The 20156-nt window shown below is 40.5% G+C and overlaps 1 protein-coding gene across 1 annotated transcript in view; it reads left to right on the top strand.

The window, feature by feature from the left end:
* The window catches only part of COL19A1 (collagen type XIX alpha 1 chain), a 181093-nt gene that overhangs the window by 58830 nt on the left and 102107 nt on the right, over window positions 1-20156 (top strand). Inside the window, exons 9-12 of the mRNA XM_035109681.2 lie at window positions 226-279; window positions 9803-9856; window positions 16901-16954; window positions 18670-18714. Of these exons, the coding sequence (XP_034965572.2) occupies window positions 226-279; window positions 9803-9856; window positions 16901-16954; window positions 18670-18714 (207 nt within the window). The remainder of the gene's footprint in view (window positions 1-225; window positions 280-9802; window positions 9857-16900; window positions 16955-18669; window positions 18715-20156) is intronic.

Raw genomic sequence — 20156 nt, forward strand, 5'->3', positions numbered from 1 at the left:
ATGACAAACTTAGTTGGTCTCTAAGGTGCTACTGGAAGGATTTTTTATTTTATTTTGTAGCCATAGAGATGAGCTAGAGGTGAGTGAGACTGAATGGTATAAGGCTGAACTCTGTGTTTTCTTTTAGCATTATCAAGAATGACTATTATCCAGGCACTGGTCATATTGCTTACTTTTCTAATGTAAGATGCTGGAATAAAACATTTCAAGCTTTACTTTAAACAGGGAGAAGCAGGTTTGCCAGGAGTACCCGGTTTGCCAGGACAGAAAGGAGAAAAGGTAAGATTCTAGCCTCATATAAGCTTCACTGGTGGCAACACTGATACAGTGGCACCTCAGTTTACGAACCTAATCCATTCCAGAAGTCCGTTATTAAACTAAAACCATTCTTAAACCGAGGGGCGCTTTCCCTAATGAGGCCTCCCACCGCCAGTGCCCTTTTACCGTTCGGATTCCGTTCTTAGACTGAGGTAATGTTTTCAAACCGGGACATGCATTTCATTTATTACAATCCCTCCTTCTCTCCATAGAGTCCTGTGCTTTAGCAGGTGGAGCTATGCCTGAGTCCTGCTTGTTTGTGTTATGTGGGAATTGAATTGGGTCCTCATTTGTGCTCCGCAGATTATCATTGATGGTGGGAAAGATGGTGTGGGGTGACAATTTCTGTTGATTCTTCCTTGGTCCTTTGCCGGCTGAAAAGATGGTTGGGAGACCCTCTGGTAGAGCAAGAGAGATAGTAATGGGTATTGCAGAGAGAATGCAGTATCAGCAATAATTGCCACCTCACCTTCCTCCAGCATAGAGCCTCTGCTGAATCCCAGTTCCTGGTGAAAATGGAAGAAATTCTTCCAGTTCTGCAGGTACAAGCCTGGATCCCACTAACTGAGGGGTTTTTTGTGGGGAGGGTATCTATTTCTCTGTTTTCTTTGATGTCTGCTGCTCTGTGACATTTGTTGGGTGCAGTAATACATGGACTTTAGCTCCTGTCTTGTTAACTTTTTTTTAAAGTCCTATTTTGCTCTTGTATCATGGTAGCTTATTTAACCCTGTGAACATTGCTGTATATCGCTTGAACAGAAATTCACTATTTAGAGGAATAATATTGGCGGCCCTTAGTACTTATCTTCAATTGAGCTTTCCTTTTCTCCATTTCCAGTTCATAATTTCTAAGTGCAGACTGAAGTATTACTATGGCGATACCATAATTATATCTCGTCCCGTTTCTGATACTCCGATGACCCTCAGTTATGTTCATCATGCCTCCTAATTTCACCAGCATATTCCAACTGTATATCAGATTTCCTCAACATCCGCCTACTCCCCCTACTAGCCATCTGAATGGAAATACGTGTTCCAGAGCTGATCTTTGAAACACTCTGCAATGTGAAAAATTGCTGTTCTGTGCAGCCCTTTGAGTATTGTTTTAACCAGTTTCTTATCTATCCATCCACCGTGCTATCTTGGAGTCCATTATTTTCAATTTAGGTAGAGATCTCCCATATGGCGCAGTATCAGATGCTTTGCTGAAATCTAAACAGACTAAACTGACTGCATTGCCCTTGTCCAGAAAACCAATTATCTTTTCCAGATTACTTTGACATATTCTACCTTTCATGGACCCATGCTATGTTTCTTCTTGTCTGACCCCTTCTTCCTGTCTTGTATCGTTCTTTCCTCCCATATTTCTTCTGGGAGTTTCAGTTACGGTGATTTAAAAAACAAAGCAAAACCTGCAGTTAACACACTGACAGCTCGATGCCAAACTCATTTATATGGAAAGAAATCAAATTTCTTTGAATGCAGCTAGGCATATTTAACAGATCCGTAGGACTGAAGCTATAGTCTTAGCCCAGGCATCCCCACACTCCGGCCCTCCAGATGTTTTGGCCTACAACTCCCATGATCCCTAGCTAACAGGACCAGTGGTCGGGGAAGGTGGGAATTATAGTCCAAAACATCTGGAGGGCTGAAATTTGGGGGTGCCTGGTCTAGCTGTCCCCAACCTTGTGCACTCCAGGTGTTTTTGACATTAACTCCCATCATCTCTGGCCACTGGAAGACACCAGTTTGGGGAAGGTGATTTAGTTCATAGCTCTGGGTGACCTTTGAGAGGACAGAACAAGGTGCTGCTAGAATAAATGTAAAGGGACCCCTGACCATTAGGTCCAGTCACAAACAACTCTGAGGTTGTGGCGCTCATCTCGCTTTACTGGCCGAGGGAGCCGGCATACAGCTTCCAGGTCATGTGGCCAGCATGACTAAGCCGCTTCTGGCGAACCAGAGCAGCACACGGAAACGGCGTTTACCTTACCTTACCTTATCTACTTGCACTTTGACGTGCTTTTGAACTGCTAGGTGGGCAGGAGCAGGGACCGAGCAATGGGAGCTCACCCCATCGCAGGGATTCGAACCGCCAACCTTCTGATCGGCAAGCCCTAGGCTCTGTGGTTTAACCCACAGCACCACCCGCGCTAAAATGGACTGCATCAATTCAGGCTTCATGTCAAGGATTACATTTATGAGTGTTTTCCTTACATTCAAAAAAGAAATTACTTGAGAATAGAAAACTAGTGCAGCATGAAAGAGACTGGGAGAGACATACACCTTTAATGATACTTTGTTACTTGGGCTGTTTATGGGACTGCCCTCGAATATGTTTTGGAGGCTGAAACTGATAATTGTCACTAGTCACGAAAATGCTGCATTGGCTGCCAGTGAGCCACTAAGCCAAAATTCAAGGTGTTAATTGTTTTTATTATTGATTTGTTTGTCACACTGGGCTCTTTGGGGAGGAAAGGTGGAATAAAAATAAAATAAATACTGTATATAAATAAATTCATCCATCCATAGCAGGGCATTCAGAACCAATATCCCCCACCTGTAGTCTGAAGTGGTACAATTCATTCTACTACGTCGGGTTGGAGGAACCTATTTTTCTGTACTGGGGTGTGTGGCATATATGAACAAAATTCACTGAGAAAGGTGACACATTATTGGGCCAGTGGACACATTGAGATTTTTGAGAGAGCGCCATGGGTGCTTCTCTTCCATCTCCCTACACGCACATGCACACAATGGATCTAACATATCTGAGTGTGCATAGCATTGCCTTCTCCATTCCTCTGACAGTACATTCTATTCTCCTGTGACACCCCACTTTGTCCTCCCTGCCTCCCCCAGTTGCTCTGTTTTCCCCCCCTGAAGTCTTCCATATCGCTCCACTTTCCCTCTTAGCTTCTCCGCTGCTCTACTTTCTGTTCGGCTGCTCAAATTGCAGCCTGAGCCTTGAAAATCACATAGAGTTCAGAGAGGAAGTTGGGGAGACCATTGCCCTCCTAGCTTCCTCCTTCAGCTCTATAACAATCCTCACCACCCATGATGAAAAGGGCCGTGGGGGGAGCTCAGAGGCTTCACAGGCACCAAGAGAAGACCTCAAGGGTCCCATTGTACCCACGGGCACCACATTGGGGACCCTAAAAGGTCGCAGCAAAGGGATTAGAAGCCTTCCCTGGTTTCTAGGAATGTAAATCACCATTGGAGGGTCTAGGGATGACTAATACCATGGGAACTAATAGACAGTCCGTAAAAACTTTGAAAGAAGTTTTAACAATTTATTCTACATTCTTATATGATTTACAGGAATCTTAATAAACAGATAATTAAAAAGGGGTGGGTGGGTTAAATAAAATGCTCAGGGTAGTATGACCCCCGTATAGCACACAAACTGCCTCATGGGTCAAATGTTGGCTGCCCTGGACCTAGTTCAGCTGTGCATGGACCGAAGAGTTTGTTCGATTTGAGTCTGGCCTCTGCTTATTAAAGTGGCAATTACATGATGTAGGCATAACTTCATAATCTAATTTGCTGTAGTACATAGTTATCTTAAAGGCTTAAGGGAAGGGGAAGTTGATTTACTGTTGTCGTGAAGCAGCTGTGTATATTTAGCATGGTTTCTACTTAGTGTTAGTCACACTAAGGTCTTTTTTTGTAATAAAAAAAAGAATAGCAGACATAGAACTGCATGAATTCAGGGTATGCAGTGTGTAAAAATACATTTCAAGATGTATTTCAAAATGGTTAGGAGCTCTCTTAAAATAGCTGGAAGCAGCACAGGAAGCAAAATATGATGTGATGCTCATTCCGTGGGCAGTCACAGAAAGTGACATGCTTAATTTCTGCTCACCCTCTCTTATTCCTTTCCTAAGTGCTGGTGGCAGTTGCTAATAAACATAGTCAGGATTTCATCCTGCTGCTGGTGACTGAACCAACTTAGTATGTCTGCATTCAAAACCATTTCAATGAGAAACACTAAACATCATTACTTCAATTCACTGGGTGTGAATTTCTGGAATGAGTGCAAGCATTCAAGACATTTTGCTTGATTTGCTCAAACCCCCTCCCCGCCCCCTGCTCACATGCCAATATATAAGTGGTGCCAGCTGGTTTTTACAGGTGCAGCCCTTTGAGTTTCTGCAGATGAATGCTGTGATTTCAGGAAGACAGGTATAAAAGCTGCAGGATATAGCTCGTGGAGGCAATTTAGTGTATATAAAGGAGTAGTGACTTGCAAAAATGTCTTATTTTTAGAAAATATTAACTCGATTGCTTACCTAATTGCTTTCCATCATTTATATGCAACTGCTGTTGTTCAGACTAGCAAAGAATATAACCATACCCTAGCCTTATGGGCAGTTGCTTATCCCAAGAGGTATTTTAACAGACTCAGCTTTCCTTTCACAACCAGCTATTTATCTCATCTCACCTGTTTTACTTAAGTTTATGAGCATCAGTAGAATCTTAATAGAGTCTGGCATACTGATATGAATCCGGACTGTCCCTGAAGGGCTCATTCCATTCACAGAAGGGACTGAAACACCCAGCAGCAGAAGGAGGGCAGGTGATTTTTACTTATTTCCACTTCCCAATGCAACTTTTCAAACCATCTCCCACATAGCAGGACCATCCGTGTGCAGAGTTACCCACAAATACTCTATATCCAACCCAATGTGTCTAATACTTAAAAAAAATAATCTGTACTGGGGTGTGTTGCATGTATAAACAATATTCGCTGAGATAGGTCAGCTAAATTGTGTTCTAAAGATTCATGTGATTTTAGGGTTGGATGCAACCTAAATGCAATTACGATTCAAAAGGAGGAGACATTTCTTAAACGTAAGCCATTTATATCTCAGAGACCTGCTTCTAATGAAATATCTGACTCATTGTGTTGGTTAGGTAACCCTCAAGCACATCAAATCCACAGCGGTTGTACCATCTATGATATAATGGCAGAAGCAAGGAATCAAATTGATATGTAGCTTAGATTTGATATTCCTTTTTCTTTTGAACACTCACATTTAATTCAGACTCCTGAAATACCACTTTAACCAAACAGTCTGAACAGGTTAGCCTATATATTAGAATAATGCAACATATGACATTCCCAAACAATGTAAAGCAATAGAGCAGAGGGGTATAAACATTTATCATGCAAGAAGTGCCTTCAGAATCAGATTAGTTTCGTAATACTAGCAAAACCTTTTACATTTATTTATGCATTAGAAGGCAAACATATTATATACTAGAATACTGCTTTCTTGTTTTCCTTTAATTCCAGATCTTCAATGTTTCATCAATTGAAACATATGGTATTATTAGCACACTAGTGGACAGTTCCCCAGGCTATATAATTCCTGAAGTCTGTGAAACATGCAGAAGGGAATCTCTTCCTTTGACAATTGTTTCCAAACACTATTATGAGGTGGCCTTTAAAGTATTTGTTTTACAATATAGTGTTCAGAAAGCTTTCTTGCTAAAGAAAGTACTATATAACACGTGGGGTTTATCTCCAGTTTCAAAAGTAGTGTATGGTAGGTTCATACCGTTCAATTATCATTATACTTCTACAAATGGACAGTGGGTTTTACATATTATTTCAATAGTTTTGTGAAAGCACTAAATTCTTAAAATTGGAACAGGTGTGGCCTTTTGTATTCAGCACTGAGTTGTTCTCTGCAGCAAACTGAAAGTTAGCACTGGGATTTTGTAATCTACAATGTACAAGTGGACTCCCCTCCTGTGCGACCTAATCAAATGCACTTCATACAGATATTTGCGTGTATCAAATGCCAAGAGTCCATGAATTCATATACTAACTGAGAAAGTGAACTTAAGATTTTGAAAAAAAAGTCAATTTAGTCTTTCAACATTAACCCCTACTTTTTTTCTTTATAGTTTGAAGAACTGCATTTCCAATTTATGTTGTGCTTGTTTCTGTCCTCCTAACTGCAGGAGTTATGTTTCTAGATTTTATATGCTGAAGGTGACAGTAGACCAAGAATTTACTAGGTTCCCCCCCCCCTTTATTCCAGTAACTTTGCTTCTGATAGGTTAATGTCAGGGGTCAGCAAACTTTTTCAGCAGGGGGCCAGTCCACTGTCCCTCAGACCTTGTGGGGGGCCAGACTATATTTTGAAGAAAGAAAATGAATGAATTCCTATGCCCCACAAATAACCCAGAGATGCATTTTAAATAAAAGGACACATTCATGTAAAAACAGCCTGATTGCTGGACTGTCCATCGGCCGGATTTAGAAGGTGATTGAGCTGGTTCCTGCCCCCTGGGCTTTAGTTTGCCTACCCATGGTTAATGTAAATTCTGTTGTTGCTGCTATATCGGGGTTTTTTGGGGTGTGTGTGTGTGTGTGTTATATTTCGCAGTGGACAGGACTGGGATGAGCTTCATGTAGTTATTTTCCCATTTTTCCGTAGCAGCATCCATTATCCTGGCCTTGGAAGAGATAGAACCTTGATTAATTTGAAAAAAAGAAAGTCAATTAGTTCTGTGTGCATTTGTGTATTGAAGCCCTGATCATTCAAATGTGATGAATTGAGCTGCCTCTTTGACATAGAAGGAACAGACATGCCCAGTTGTATTTTTTTTGGGGGGGGGGCTGCTGTGTTGTCTGAATTGGCTATTTTGTCAATTTTGCAAGCAACCTTCATAGAGATCAAAGACTTGGATATCTGAAAATACTGTAATCTCGCCTAAAACAATTTTGGTTACAGTAGAGAGAAATGTATAGTCTCACTCACTAGAGTATTTAATAGCTATGACTTGTACTTTTGTAATATTGGCAAACTAGTCCTGTGATGTTGCATGCAGAAGACAGGTATTACAGTCCAAAACATTATTTAGGATAAAATATAAATCTCCCATTATCATTAAATGGTCATAGGACAGCACCTGTAGATGTTGAAAACAGTTGTGAGATTATAATCGGAAGTCTACATTGGGGTCATAAATATTTATGATTGCTAATTTTTAGCTAGCAATGTAATATATAACAACCCTCAGGGTCCTTTATTTCCTTCTCTAGTTGCAAAGTTTAAGATTTGCAAAGCAGGATAACTACCCCTTTGGCTTTTTTTGAGAGAGAGAGAGATCACCGAGTAAGCCTTACTTACTCAGCAATTGCATAATGTATGCCTGCCTGTTTTAGGAATGTGGCTGTCTTCACTGAGGAAAATTTCTGCTCTCTCTAAACCTGTAGTTAACACTAATTTGTATTTTTCAAGGTGGCCCAGGAAATTCAGGGAAATTGGAGAGGTAGGCATAGCAGTGTTCTCTGAAAATTAGTGCACTGGGGGAGTGCAACGGAGAGATTAGCCCCATCAGTTTCAGGATTCACTATTCGTTTTTAGGCCCGACAAGGCTAATTCTTATGTAAAAAATTGCAGAGGTGGAGGCAGTGGGAATCGAAAAGTAGGTAATATTCTTCACATATCAGAAGAAACAAAAATGTTAGACATTAGCAGCACTATCTGTAACATGTTATCCGGGTCAGATCTTAAAAAAAAAAAAAAACTTATTGGGAAGGAGAACAGTTGGTAAATTAAGGTATCTCAGAAAAACGTTTTAAAAGGGAGGAAGTGATAATAATAAAACAGGTTAAACAATTCAAATTATAGGAGTGGGACTTGCTTTCCTGCCTTGAAACACAAATTTCCTAATGTGCTTCCAGGGAAGGAGCACCAATCCATCCAATATCACAAAGGGAGAGGTTGTTCCAGTCTGCCATCAAACTTGGCCCCAAACTTGGTCATGCCAAGCTGTCAAAAGTGAGAGGCTGTGGGGAACCAAAGCTGAAATGTACCCATTCAACATCATTACCAGGAAGGGAGGAAGGAAAAGGGAACCATCCTGGGGCCTTTACATTATATCAGTTTAACATTGCACATGCCTACAAAGACCAACTCTGAAATAATCACAGTCCTATTCCAGTTAATATCCATTTCACATAAAACAACTAGGACAAAAGTGAGCTGGGGTTGGTACAGTGTGTGTGTGTGTGGTGAAAGGGAGAGCTGAGTTTTATAAAATGAAATTTCTCACGGGCCATACCTAGTAAACTCTAAGCCTGTTGTGCAGATCAAGCAAGCAAGACAAGGGGACTGGTGGTATGATGAAAGTGAAAAGGATATTATGACCAGCGGCCACCGCCACCCCAAAAATTCTTATGTTAAAAGTGAATCGAAGGAAACTGAAAAAGGAATGGAGATATTGTGTGAGGGGGGAGGAGGCAGGGTGGAGAAAGCGCAAAGGGAATTCCAACAGAAGAGAGTTAAAATGTTATGGCAGGAGAGGCTGTCTGTTCAGCCTTTGTCCCAAGAGATAACATCAAGCCATATGTTTGAAGGAAATTAGCATGGTGTATTTCACATCACTCTTCAGCTGAGTGTTGCGTAAGGAAGTCCTCAACTGATGCTGCATTGCGGAAGGTCCTTATGTGGCCTGCATGTCAAAGACAAAAGATTACTGGATGTCAAATGTAAAAGTTTGTGTTTCTGTCTCTTGCCATCTGGCATACCTCTGAAAACAACTCTCAACCACCTATTTTGGGTGGTTGGGGAATATCATCATGTATGCATTATTACAGTCGACCCAATCAAGCATTCCCTTCTCTCTTGCATATTTGAGAATATCTTCCTTGGTGGGGAATTGGAGGGATTTCACAGCAAAGACTATAGGAGTGACCTCCTTCCTGTGTGGTGAGATAAAATACCTAGGAGCTCGATATCTAATTCAATGAATAAATCCAAAACAACATGCAATGGAGAGCCAATGAAATTTGTGGGGTTCCCAATAAATCCTATATTGTCCTGGTGAGAACAGCCTTGATATCAGCCTATAGGGCCTCGTATATTAATGATCTCTCTCCCCCAGTCCTTTCTGCCAGCCTTGTTTCACCTGTTCCCCAATGGCAGTTGATTGTACCCACCGAGATCTGTAGCACATCCACTGATTTTTTAATATTGTTTTTAAATCTGCTGCCATTTGGGGGGGGGGGGAAGTGCAGAAGAAAACCCTCCGTTGCTTCTTCTGAAGCAAGAGTTGGGGGAATAGTGCTGTTAGGCCCTGGTGGGGAGGCAGTGGGGAACTGCAGAATTATGGCCCATTAGCACAGTTAATGAAGGAGATTAAGGTGTGAATGCCACCTATCTGCCTTCAGTGAGGTTGAAAAGGATTCAAAAGAGGTACATTTGCTTTTAGGCACTGAGAAACACAGCTTGAAAAGGCAGCTAGGGTGTGGAGCTCATCTAGGCTTGTCTGATTCCATCTCCAACTTAGCAGGAAGTCTCTTGGCTGTCTGTCTCTCAGCTTGTGGTACTCTTTTGCTGTTCTTGTTCAGTAGAAATAATGGAATAAAAAATAAAGCAGAATCAAACATTTGAGGGGCTGAATGTTTTCTTAAAGAACAACTTGGACAAGCTGATGAATCTGTCTACAATTTATTTTACAGGGTGAAGAAGGAGCTAAAGGAGAAAATGGCACCCCCGGTTTTCCCGGTGAGAAGGTGAGTTTCCTGCGTCTGACTTCACGAGTTGCAGTGATATAATTCAATTGGTGTTATTGAACTGTACAAAAGTAAATTTAGGACGTTTGGCAAGAGAGTCTTATGGTGTTGGCATCCTGAGGACCAAAACAGTTTAGTATACAGTCGTACCTCGGGTTACAACCACCTCGGGTTGCGAACAATTTGGGTTACGAACTGCGCAAACCTGGAAGTTTTTTCGCCGCGCGCGTGCGCGCAGAAACAACGTGCACGGTTTGCGCATGCGCAACGCGCGAAAATCGCACTTTGCGCATGCGCAAAATGGCGGTTTGGGTCGCGTTCGGGTTACGAACTTTTCGGGTTGCGAACTGCGACCCGGAACGGATCGTGTTTGTAACCCGAGGTATTACTGTATGTAAACTAACACTGATGTTTGTTATCATTTAAAAACACAGTAGAAGCTACTTAAAAAAACAACAACAAAAACCCCCGACAAATCAGATTTTCCCACCTGTCTTGGGAGGCCGGGACCTTGACTGTCAGTTACAAAAGCTGAGGCTGCTGAATTGACTCTTGCTTGCACCCTGCCTCTTAACACAGGGGCGGCCCAGCCCATTTCACAACCTGAGGTGAACAAAAATAATTTACACGTGTAAATCATAAAACTTGTCATGGCCGACCAAAAAATGGGTCACTAGAGGGGTGAAAGGGAACGCGGGTGGCGCTGTGGGTTAAACCACAGAGCCTAGGGTTTGCCGATCAGAAGGTCGAATCCCGCGACGGGGTGAGCTCCCATTGCTCGGTCCCAGCTCCTGCCAACCTAGCAGTTTGAAAGCATGTCAAAGTGCAAGTAGATAAATAGGGACCACTACAGCGGGAAGGTAAATGGTGTTTCCGTGTGCTGCTCTGGTCCGCCAGAAGTGGCTTTGTCATGCTGGCCACATGACCTGGAAGCTGTACGCCAGCTCCCTCAGCCAATAACGCAAGATGAGCGCCATGACCCCGGAGTCGGTCACGAGTGGACCTAATGGTCAGGGGTCCCTTTACCTTTACCTTAGAGGGGTGAAATATGAGGTGATGAATAGTAAACCAGTTCAGTGAATTCTTCAATAGATCAACTTGGAAAACTCAGAATAATAAGAGTGAGCTAATGAGTAGTCCCTGCTTATCTATGCGTTATTGCAATATACGTTGAAGGCATTTCTCATCTCTGTGTTGTTTCATTTGTACATTTAATAAAACCATACCATACAGTGTAAAAATTATCTTGTTCTCTCTCTCTCCCCTTGCCACCTTGAAGGTGGCAACTGCTTATTTATGGCTCAGCAGATCATCTTCAGTATACAGTAAAAATTACAGGCCTTTTCTATTTCATAATAAGTGACAGACAAATTGTCATCATATTAAAACTGAAGAGAGATTATATGAAATTTGGAATTGGCACTGTAAAAGCGTAAAGCCAATTGCTAAGACGTGAAGGAGGGGAAGGAATCTGATAAAATATGCAAGGCATGAATTGCTTGTATAATGGAATGTATTGAGTAGAAAGATTAGTCAAAATAAGTATTCAAAAACAAAAGAAGTGGAAAATTGTCTGTCTGACTCTGTATCTAGTCTGATAATGTTCTAAACTAACATATTAGCAAGCACATACTCATTCCCGATCTTTAGACCTAGCTCATTCACTGTTTTCTGAAGATTGGTGCTAAAAGAAAACACAGGGAGGGAGGAGTGGAACCCATAACATTGGAGTGCAAGCTCTTATATAGACTTTTGAAATTGCCTACCCTGTAGCTTAAGACCACCCCCAATACGTCACAGAAAGAGGTGGTCCCCAGCAGAAATTTGCGTGTGTTGCTTCTCTCCTGTCTGCCTTATCTTATTGCCTGATAGCCTGGCCATTCCTTTGAGATGGTATATACAGTGGTACCTCGACTTACGTAGGCAATCCTTTCTGCGGCGCTCTTTGTAAGTCGAATCCTTTGGTTGCCGAAGCGTCCATTTTGCGCATGTGCAAAGCGCGATTTTGCGCTTCTGCGCATGCGCTGACCGTAAGTCAAAACCTTCGTAAGTCGAGTCATTCGGATGTTGAGGTACCACTGTACTTAGATCCTGAATCTCTTACTTATTGAATTGATAGTGTGCTCAGCTTAACAGATACTTGCCAGACTGTATTTACAGGGAGGTGTAAACCCCTACAGTCCAAAGACAATTGGAAAGCTTTTCCTATTTCCTTCCTCCTCGCAGAGAAATATTTGAGGTCAATTTGGGAGAGTCAAAGATTGTTCTGCTGTACTATTTCAGACACATGGTTTATATACTTATGTATATGTTTGCCTTGTACATTTATGAACATTTATTGTTTATATATAAGACCTTAGAATTCCTATAACAATACCTTACTAAAACACTTTTCCTGTCACCTCACACCTAGCTACCCTGGCATCCTTCTAAACGCCCAGTTTCCGTTCACACCTCAGGGTGTGGGGAAGGACAGTTCTCTTCCATTGTCAATGGCGCTGTATTGTTTCTCAACAGCCCTACCTTGGCTAGGTAATTTTGCCTAGGCTAGCTCAGGAATTCCTCTTTAACTTCCACATCCCAAATAATCAAAGTCCTGCCATTTATTAATTTCTAGGGTTTAGGGGGATCCCCCTTCAAACTCATAACACCATTGTTGTTCCATTCACAGAACCTTAGTCTTCACTATTTCAGCAGCATCTGCCCCTTTCAGAGTGTGCATTTCCGCAATATTCTGTATTTATTGCAGACTCCTTTAATATATTCACGCTCTGTGAGGTATAGAAAGCAAATGATTCATCAGGATTGAAATTGAAATGAATAAAACTGACACTAGCATACAGAGACGACTTTTACAATCTGGGTTACTTCTGGACCCGAGCAGTAATGTGTCATTTTTACAAAGTTAGTGTATCAGCCTTGCAAGGGCTGTGTAATGGATTGTGAAAACTGAGCTTGTTTCATTAAAAAGCTCTGAATTGGATTGCTTGGCTGTTTTGCCCCAGCGCTACACTCTTGTTTGACGCAAGACCGGTATGGTTAATGTTAATGCAGTACTGGTTTGTCTTTAAACACATTCCTTTTATAGGAATAAACAAAGGTGTCTTGAATGTTATACATCTGAAATATGCAAATGTCTATCATACAGGCAGTCATCAGGATCAACAACTATGTGTGCACATTTTGAGGCAAATGTGTATTTGCTCCCATATTATTTGTGAAATGGCCATTTGTGGTCACAAGTGTTTAAAGAACATTTTTCCGGAACTGACTTGGTTGTTAACAGCCTACTAGAACATTCTCAGGACTTTTAAGCTACCATAAGTTACATTTGCTGAGACCACCTGCTAAGCAGCGTTACGTAAAGAACAACATTTCTTTCTTGATTTTTCACACATATTTGCTTCAAGTTTTAGCTGTTTTAAATGCCTTGAAGCATTCATTTTGGAAACAAGCATCTGAGTAACCTACAAAAAATAAAGACATGCAGATAGGAAACACAAAAAGATGTCTTGGCAAGTCTACTTGTACACTGTCTCTTCTTTTCATTTGCAAAATCTTTTAAGAGATGAATATTCTCTTAGAATGCAAAATATTTTCTAAGAGATGCAAAATATTCTAAGTGTACTCAATTGCATATTTCTATCAGCTATAACAATACAGTCAAAGAGACAATTTGCAGAGATATTGCAGACCCGGGCAAAACCAATTTGGCAATGTGATTGCTGTCTTAAAATGTCTTTATCAAAATAGAGAAATGCCCATGGCATATTGACACTCTAGGGCATGTTCTAGAGTGCCAGAACCTCTGGATTTTCATTTCAGACTGCAACTCCTCACAAATCACTCTGGAGGACTCCTTGATTTTTTTGGAGAAGTTTTTCAGGGGACAGAATGAGCTCAGGAAGGAGAATAAGAAGCCTCTCCGCTTGCGTGAAAGCCTATAGATCAGGCATGTCAAACCTGCGGCCCTCCAGATGTTTTGGACTACAATTCCCATCTTCCCCAACCACTGGTCCTGCTAGCTAGGGATTATGGGAGTTGTAGGCCAAAAATCTGGAGGGCCGCAGGTTTGACATGCCTGCTATAGATCCTTATATCATCTTGCTTAATTTATTAGCCCAGTTCACAAACATCCCCGTAACACAACGACCCTGAATTAAATTTATGCAGAACAATAAAGGGCTTTGAAATTTATTTATTTTTACTGAAATGAAATAACGATATGCAAGAATAGCATGCAAAGATGAAGTCTCAACAAACAAGGGATATGACCATATGTTCAAATTTAAACACACTGAAAATGCCACTGGATGTAATTATCTACATCCTGAGATTTAGACATATTTTCACATTCAGGGCCAAGAATTGTTGATATATTACTTTCTGCTGTACAGTTTATTTTCTGTGTTTTTTTCTTACACCTGTTTTCTGATGCCACACTCTTAAGTAATCACTACTCTCTTACCGAAGCACTTCTTTGCTAGTTGCTTACCCTGTGAGATTCAGAACTGCATGCTTAAAACCAAAGAGCAGTCTATTTCCCACCACAATAAATTGTTTCAGTATCATCACTTAGACCCTTTTGAAAGCTGTGAGTGAAAAAGAGGAAATGGTTTACCATGGTAAAATGCATTTTCTATTGTATGGCATGAAGCAATGCAACAAGACAGGGTTGGCAAAAGAGTAGTTTAACAACATGGACCTTTGTCTTCTGTAATGGTAATGTGAACCTAGTGACCTTTTTGGTCACTGCCCAAAAAATATAATAGCAGCTGTGAGAAACTTTTGTTTCAGGAATTTCTTCTGGAAGAGACAAAAATGAGACTGCAGAAATTCCCTCAAAATGTGGTCAACAGAAAGCCACATTGCCATTTTATAGGGTCACATGAGATTCTACTGAATAGTTGGATGCTGTTTTTGTTAAGCCAAGCAATAATCTCCAAACAAGATGTTTTAAAGCACCCCCAATTCCAAACCATGACTCATTTGTGTACTTGTTTCTTAAAAGTGGAATGCTCTGTTTTAGTGCTAATTGCTTACAGAAATATCCACTCTGAAAATTCACTAGTATCAATTTTGTTAAATGAAGCAATGCAAGCATATTCAGTGGTAGCACAGAAGCACCCACACCTCGCAACTGTTGGATAGACACATTTCCTCACTTTCACCATGGAGGATACGTGTTTCCCTTGACAAGTTAGATGTTGAGTGACTTAAAAAAGGAGGGGGCAAGGGTTGTATGGATGGTGGATCCATACCTGCCAAGTTCCTGCCTGAAAAATAAGGGATTGGACTGGAAGTAGCAGACCAAAAGTAGTGCTGCCGCCATTTTGGAACTGGGCGGAGCATGCTCAGAAGCGACTTTTGATGCTGCTGTGCCCAGTTCCAAAATGGCCGCCGCACCAGAAGTCGCGCTGCAGCCATTTTGGAACTGGGCAGAGCAGCATCAAAAGTCGCTTCTGAGCATGCTCCGCCCAGTTCCAAAATGGCCGCCGCACCAGAATAAACCGGGGAAAAACAAAAAAATCTGTTTTTTCGGCTGGTAACAGCTGGAAAAACGGGGGTTTCCCGGGGAATACGGGAGACTTGGCAGCTATGGGTGGATCTGTATTTTTGGAAAGACCTCTCTGCATAGAGATCTTCCACTCATTCCAACCCCCATCAATGATCCAGCATCAACATCAAGTTGTGTATCACCAGTGAGTCTTTGTTGATGTAACTACATCAGGAATGTCCAACAGGTTGAACACAATCTACCGGTCAATCGCTAGGCCTTTCTGGTTGATCATGTGATCCTGATAGATGCCCCACTCCCAAAAAGCTCAACAACTGATCAATTCTCCCCCAAAAAAGCTCAACAATTTTGGTCAATACAATGAGTAGATCAATACCAGGTATTTTTGGGGGGGCGGGGGAGGAGGTTGAGTGGGAGTAGATAGCAGTCTCTTGGAAGTTGGCCATCCCTGAACTACATCTGTGTATTTTATACAGTGAATATAGAATGTTTATATTCTAGCATAGCCTGTGGTTGAATTTTCTGACTTGCTAAACTGGTTAATGTGAACAGGATAGGGAACATATGAAAGCAGCAGGAGGCTAGACTTAGCCTTGTAACTCTAAACAATGTTTTAGCATTATATTCAGCTGTAGCCATAAATTATTGGGATGTTTCCAAGCTGCACAATAATATCACATATAAAATATATAATGACTGTACAGATTCCTAGGGCCTACATGGAAATGCTGGGCTTCCCGATGTCCTTTGTGATAGCTTAGATAATTTGTAACTAACTGGGACTCTATTGCATCTTGAAAAATATGCAGTATGACCATATGGATAGGGAGGTATGGACCAAAGTGTATCAAACACTGTCAAATTAAGCAAGCTTATCCACAGTTCCCTTTTGCCCTGTTCATTCCAGGCAGAGGTTTGTGCTTAATACACTGTGTCCAAGTGTTTTTTGTTATTTTGCCCTGAGCTTTCCCTGTGAAAACCCACTCTTTAAAGCTGAATCGGAAGAAATGACAATTCTGGTTTTCCATGGATTGATGTTTGGCCGAACTGAGCTTTAAAGAGTGGGTTTTCGCAGGGAAAGTTTGGGCCTGGGGGGGGGGGGGAGGCGCTTGAACATGCAGCTTTAAATTGTGGACAGTGTCTGGAAATGTAAGCCCAGAGTGCCCTAAATATTCTACAGCAGCCTTTTCCAAACTGGTAACTTCTTGATGTTTTGAACTACAACTCCAATCAGTCCCAAACATCAGATCAGCAACAGGTTGGGGAATGCTGCTCTATAGACACCATATTCTATATTATATACTGAGCAAATATGCTCATACTTCAATAAATATCCAGACTATTCTAGCACTTAGTATTACATTTGGGTTAGAAAACATCAAATTGTTATACAGGTATCTAAATAAGTAAGATAGGATAATGGAGAACCTTGCTATCATTTCTTCATAATTCCACATAAAATGTTTCTAATTAGTTAGTTAGTTAATGTCTGATGGATAATCCAGTTTATATATAATTTGCTTCAGGGAGAAGATGGTCTGATTGGTGTTCCTGGTGCTCCTGGTGGTTTTGGTGAAAAGGTAGAACCGATTTATATCAATTTATTGCAGCTCTGTGTTTCTTATTTCTCTCATTCTGTTCCTTTCTGTTTTCCAGAAGTAGCAAGAGTAGAATGTTGGTTTTGGCTGCAAAAATCCCCCATGTTCTGATCAAACTCAGTGGGTTGCTGTGACAATAAAATGTATCCTAAACTGCTTGGTGGAAGGTCAAATATAAGTAGATGAATACACCGAAAGGTGATCCAGGGATAGCAAGAAGGAAAACACAATGTTGGCTTCTTTCCAGTCTAATGGTGTTTAAATACATGGGGCCCATTGTTTGATGCTAACCTGTAGAGTAATAATGTTCTTTTAAGCACCAGAAATGTGCATTGAACATGACAAAATATGTTTTGTGTATACAGTATTTGATAATTAAAAGGTCATGATTATTGTGCAGTACTTTATATTAGTGAATCTATTGATAGAAAAATAATAATATTTCCCACATTTAGAGGGACTATCCAACTTTCCATATTGTGATTTTTCATAAGATGCATTCAAACACTGCTTCCACAAACTAGTCTTGAAACCACACAGCCTCTTCGTTCTAGTGTAATAGATATTGTACATACACCTTAATATCCAGGCTTATGCATTTACATTTTCTCAGCTTGCGATCTCTGGATAAGCAAGATGTTCTACTTGTTGCGAGAACACATAATATCAATAAGACTGGGTGTGCTGTTAAAATATTTAAAAAATTATTCACATTTGCCCAAGAAAACTTTATAATATATGTAGGCATTTTTGTTTAAAATCTATAACATTTTCCAGGTTTGGAACAATTAAACAAACTTCTTTAACTTCTGTGTATATGTGCATCTTTTTATGTGTATCTTTTTATGTGTGTCTATTGCTTATACTATATAATAATTTTTCCAGTTAACCCCTATTTTTTCTGATCTATCAATGAAGCATTGTTTTACAGGAAATAAGAGCTTGGGTGGCTATTTTGAATGACCATTTTCAAGCAAAAAGGCAGTAAAATGCCTGTCTCTCAGCTACTCCATTGCTAATAAAAAGTCTGCTGCTAGAAATAGCACTCAGTGGTTTATATACCATGAATAGTAAAATGGTGATCTTAGCTATTAAGTCAGATTGTTTCTGTGCATGGCATTCATATGACTGTTGAGAACACAACAAAAGGGAATAGGATCGGTGAAATAGTGAACTATTGGAGATTATAACCACCCAGAGGTACTTTAACAGGACATAAGGTGGTAAGTTCTGTCTATACATCTCAGATGTATAGGATCTTAAGGAAGTGTTAAGGTTTGCAGGCCTCTTTTCAGTTTGTTAAATATAAAGATGGTCCAAGCTATTTTTTATCTAACTTGCAATTGTCAGGTACATCATGGGGATATTAGATTTGAAATGGCGAGTTATTCTACGCAAACCTTTATTGTTATATTTTTAGCTTCCCTGCTTTAATAAAAGGGAAATGTTTCAGAACGTTAACATTATTATCAATAAAGGCGACACGGAAACATTGAGGGATGAAGGTCCTTTGAGGCTTGCTTTTTGTATATTTAGAAGCCCCATCTCAATCATTGTTATGAGTCAAAATATATTCTGTAATTCTTTTAAGAAGTGAGTGAAGCAGTATTCATTGCTTCAATATGTTGAAATATGTTGAAATGGTTGTTTTAGAAGTTCTGCATGCTACTGACTTCTTACATTGCTCCCAAAACCAGGGTGAACATGGCTTGAAGGGTGACAAAGGTGAAGTTGGAGAAAAGGTATATAATACTGTATTATATAAACTGATGTTATTTGATATTACTGTATGTTGGCTTAATTATTTCTAGCTTTACCTGAAACCCAGTCCTCGCTATTTCAGCTGCAAAACTCCTACTTTCTATAAAGATAATGGCCTAGTTCGCATGTAACATTAAACTATAGATTAAAGTGTGCTTCTCATTCCCATTAAACCATACTTTGTTGAATGGCTTATTGTGAACTAGGCCACTGATAGAGAACTTCAGTGCAAGGCTTCTGCTGTTCAGTCTAGTAATAAGAAAACTATTTTCAAAAATGTGACATTTACTGTTTGAATTGAATTTGAAACCATTGTTCATATTTCATCATAAACCTAGCCTAGGCAAAACACTTGGTACAAGGTGCTGATGTTGCCAGCAGTAATTTATTGTATATTTGCACTTGGGACTGCCAACTAACCCTTTTTCATAGAATCATGTGCCAACTATAACTGCAGTCACTAGAGGAATCTCATGTCCATCATCAGATGTGATGCTTGGTGGACTCCAACATCATCTTCAAAGGGGATTTCTGCAATCTCACAATTCACAGTAGTCATGTGAACAGGCATTATTGGTGGGTGCCAGTTTTATTTGTGTCTCCATCCCATCCTCACTGGGTTACAATCTTGCTAGTAGCCTCATGGACTTCTGGGGCTGGCTGAGTGTCTGAACTGGATTTGAGCAGGTGACATGTCTAGTGGTTATTTTTTAGAAGGCTTAGGTTGATGTAGCATAGGGAACAGGCTGAATACGACATGCTTCATTTTAAAGGCCCTCGGATGACACAAAAAGTTTGCTGTGTTGGATTGGTGCATGTGGCACCTAGACTAGGACAGATTTTATTTGCTTAGGATGTTACTATTGCAGATTGGCTTGAGCTGACATTTTTTTCCTGCATGTGTAGGACCAGGGGCACTTTCCTGGGGTACACATGCTGCAGGTAACTCTTGAAGTTTTGAAATTTTATCAAGAACCACAGACAGGTCCAGTGAGTGCACCTCTTTGAAACAGATCATTTTTGCATCTAAAAATGAAGTATACAACAGATTTAAAATAACTTTGACCATCTAGGAATGCAAATGATACTGCAAAAAGAGAAAAGTTACCAACTTCCATTATTTCTAGCTGTTGTGGGATGGATAAAAGGGACATGCTTGGATGATATCTGAGCATGTTTTTATTTTTAAATGATTCTCAATTAACCTTTTAATGATTTTAAGTGGCTTCCCAGCAGCTGTGTCAAAGCATCCTTATGTCTTACAATTGAATTTTATTTGGACACCGGGTTGGGATGGCTGCAGCTGCAGCTGCCACTCTGGCTGCACTATTTGTGTTAAGTTCAGTTTCCCTTAACTCTAATGCAGACTTTGAAAAAATGTGCAGTCAGAAATGCTAATAGCTTTCTGGTTTTGTTCTTGATT

This window comes from Zootoca vivipara, chromosome 3, assembly GCF_963506605.1.
Source record: "Zootoca vivipara chromosome 3, rZooViv1.1, whole genome shotgun sequence".
Taxonomy (NCBI): domain Eukaryota; kingdom Metazoa; phylum Chordata; class Lepidosauria; order Squamata; family Lacertidae; genus Zootoca; species Zootoca vivipara.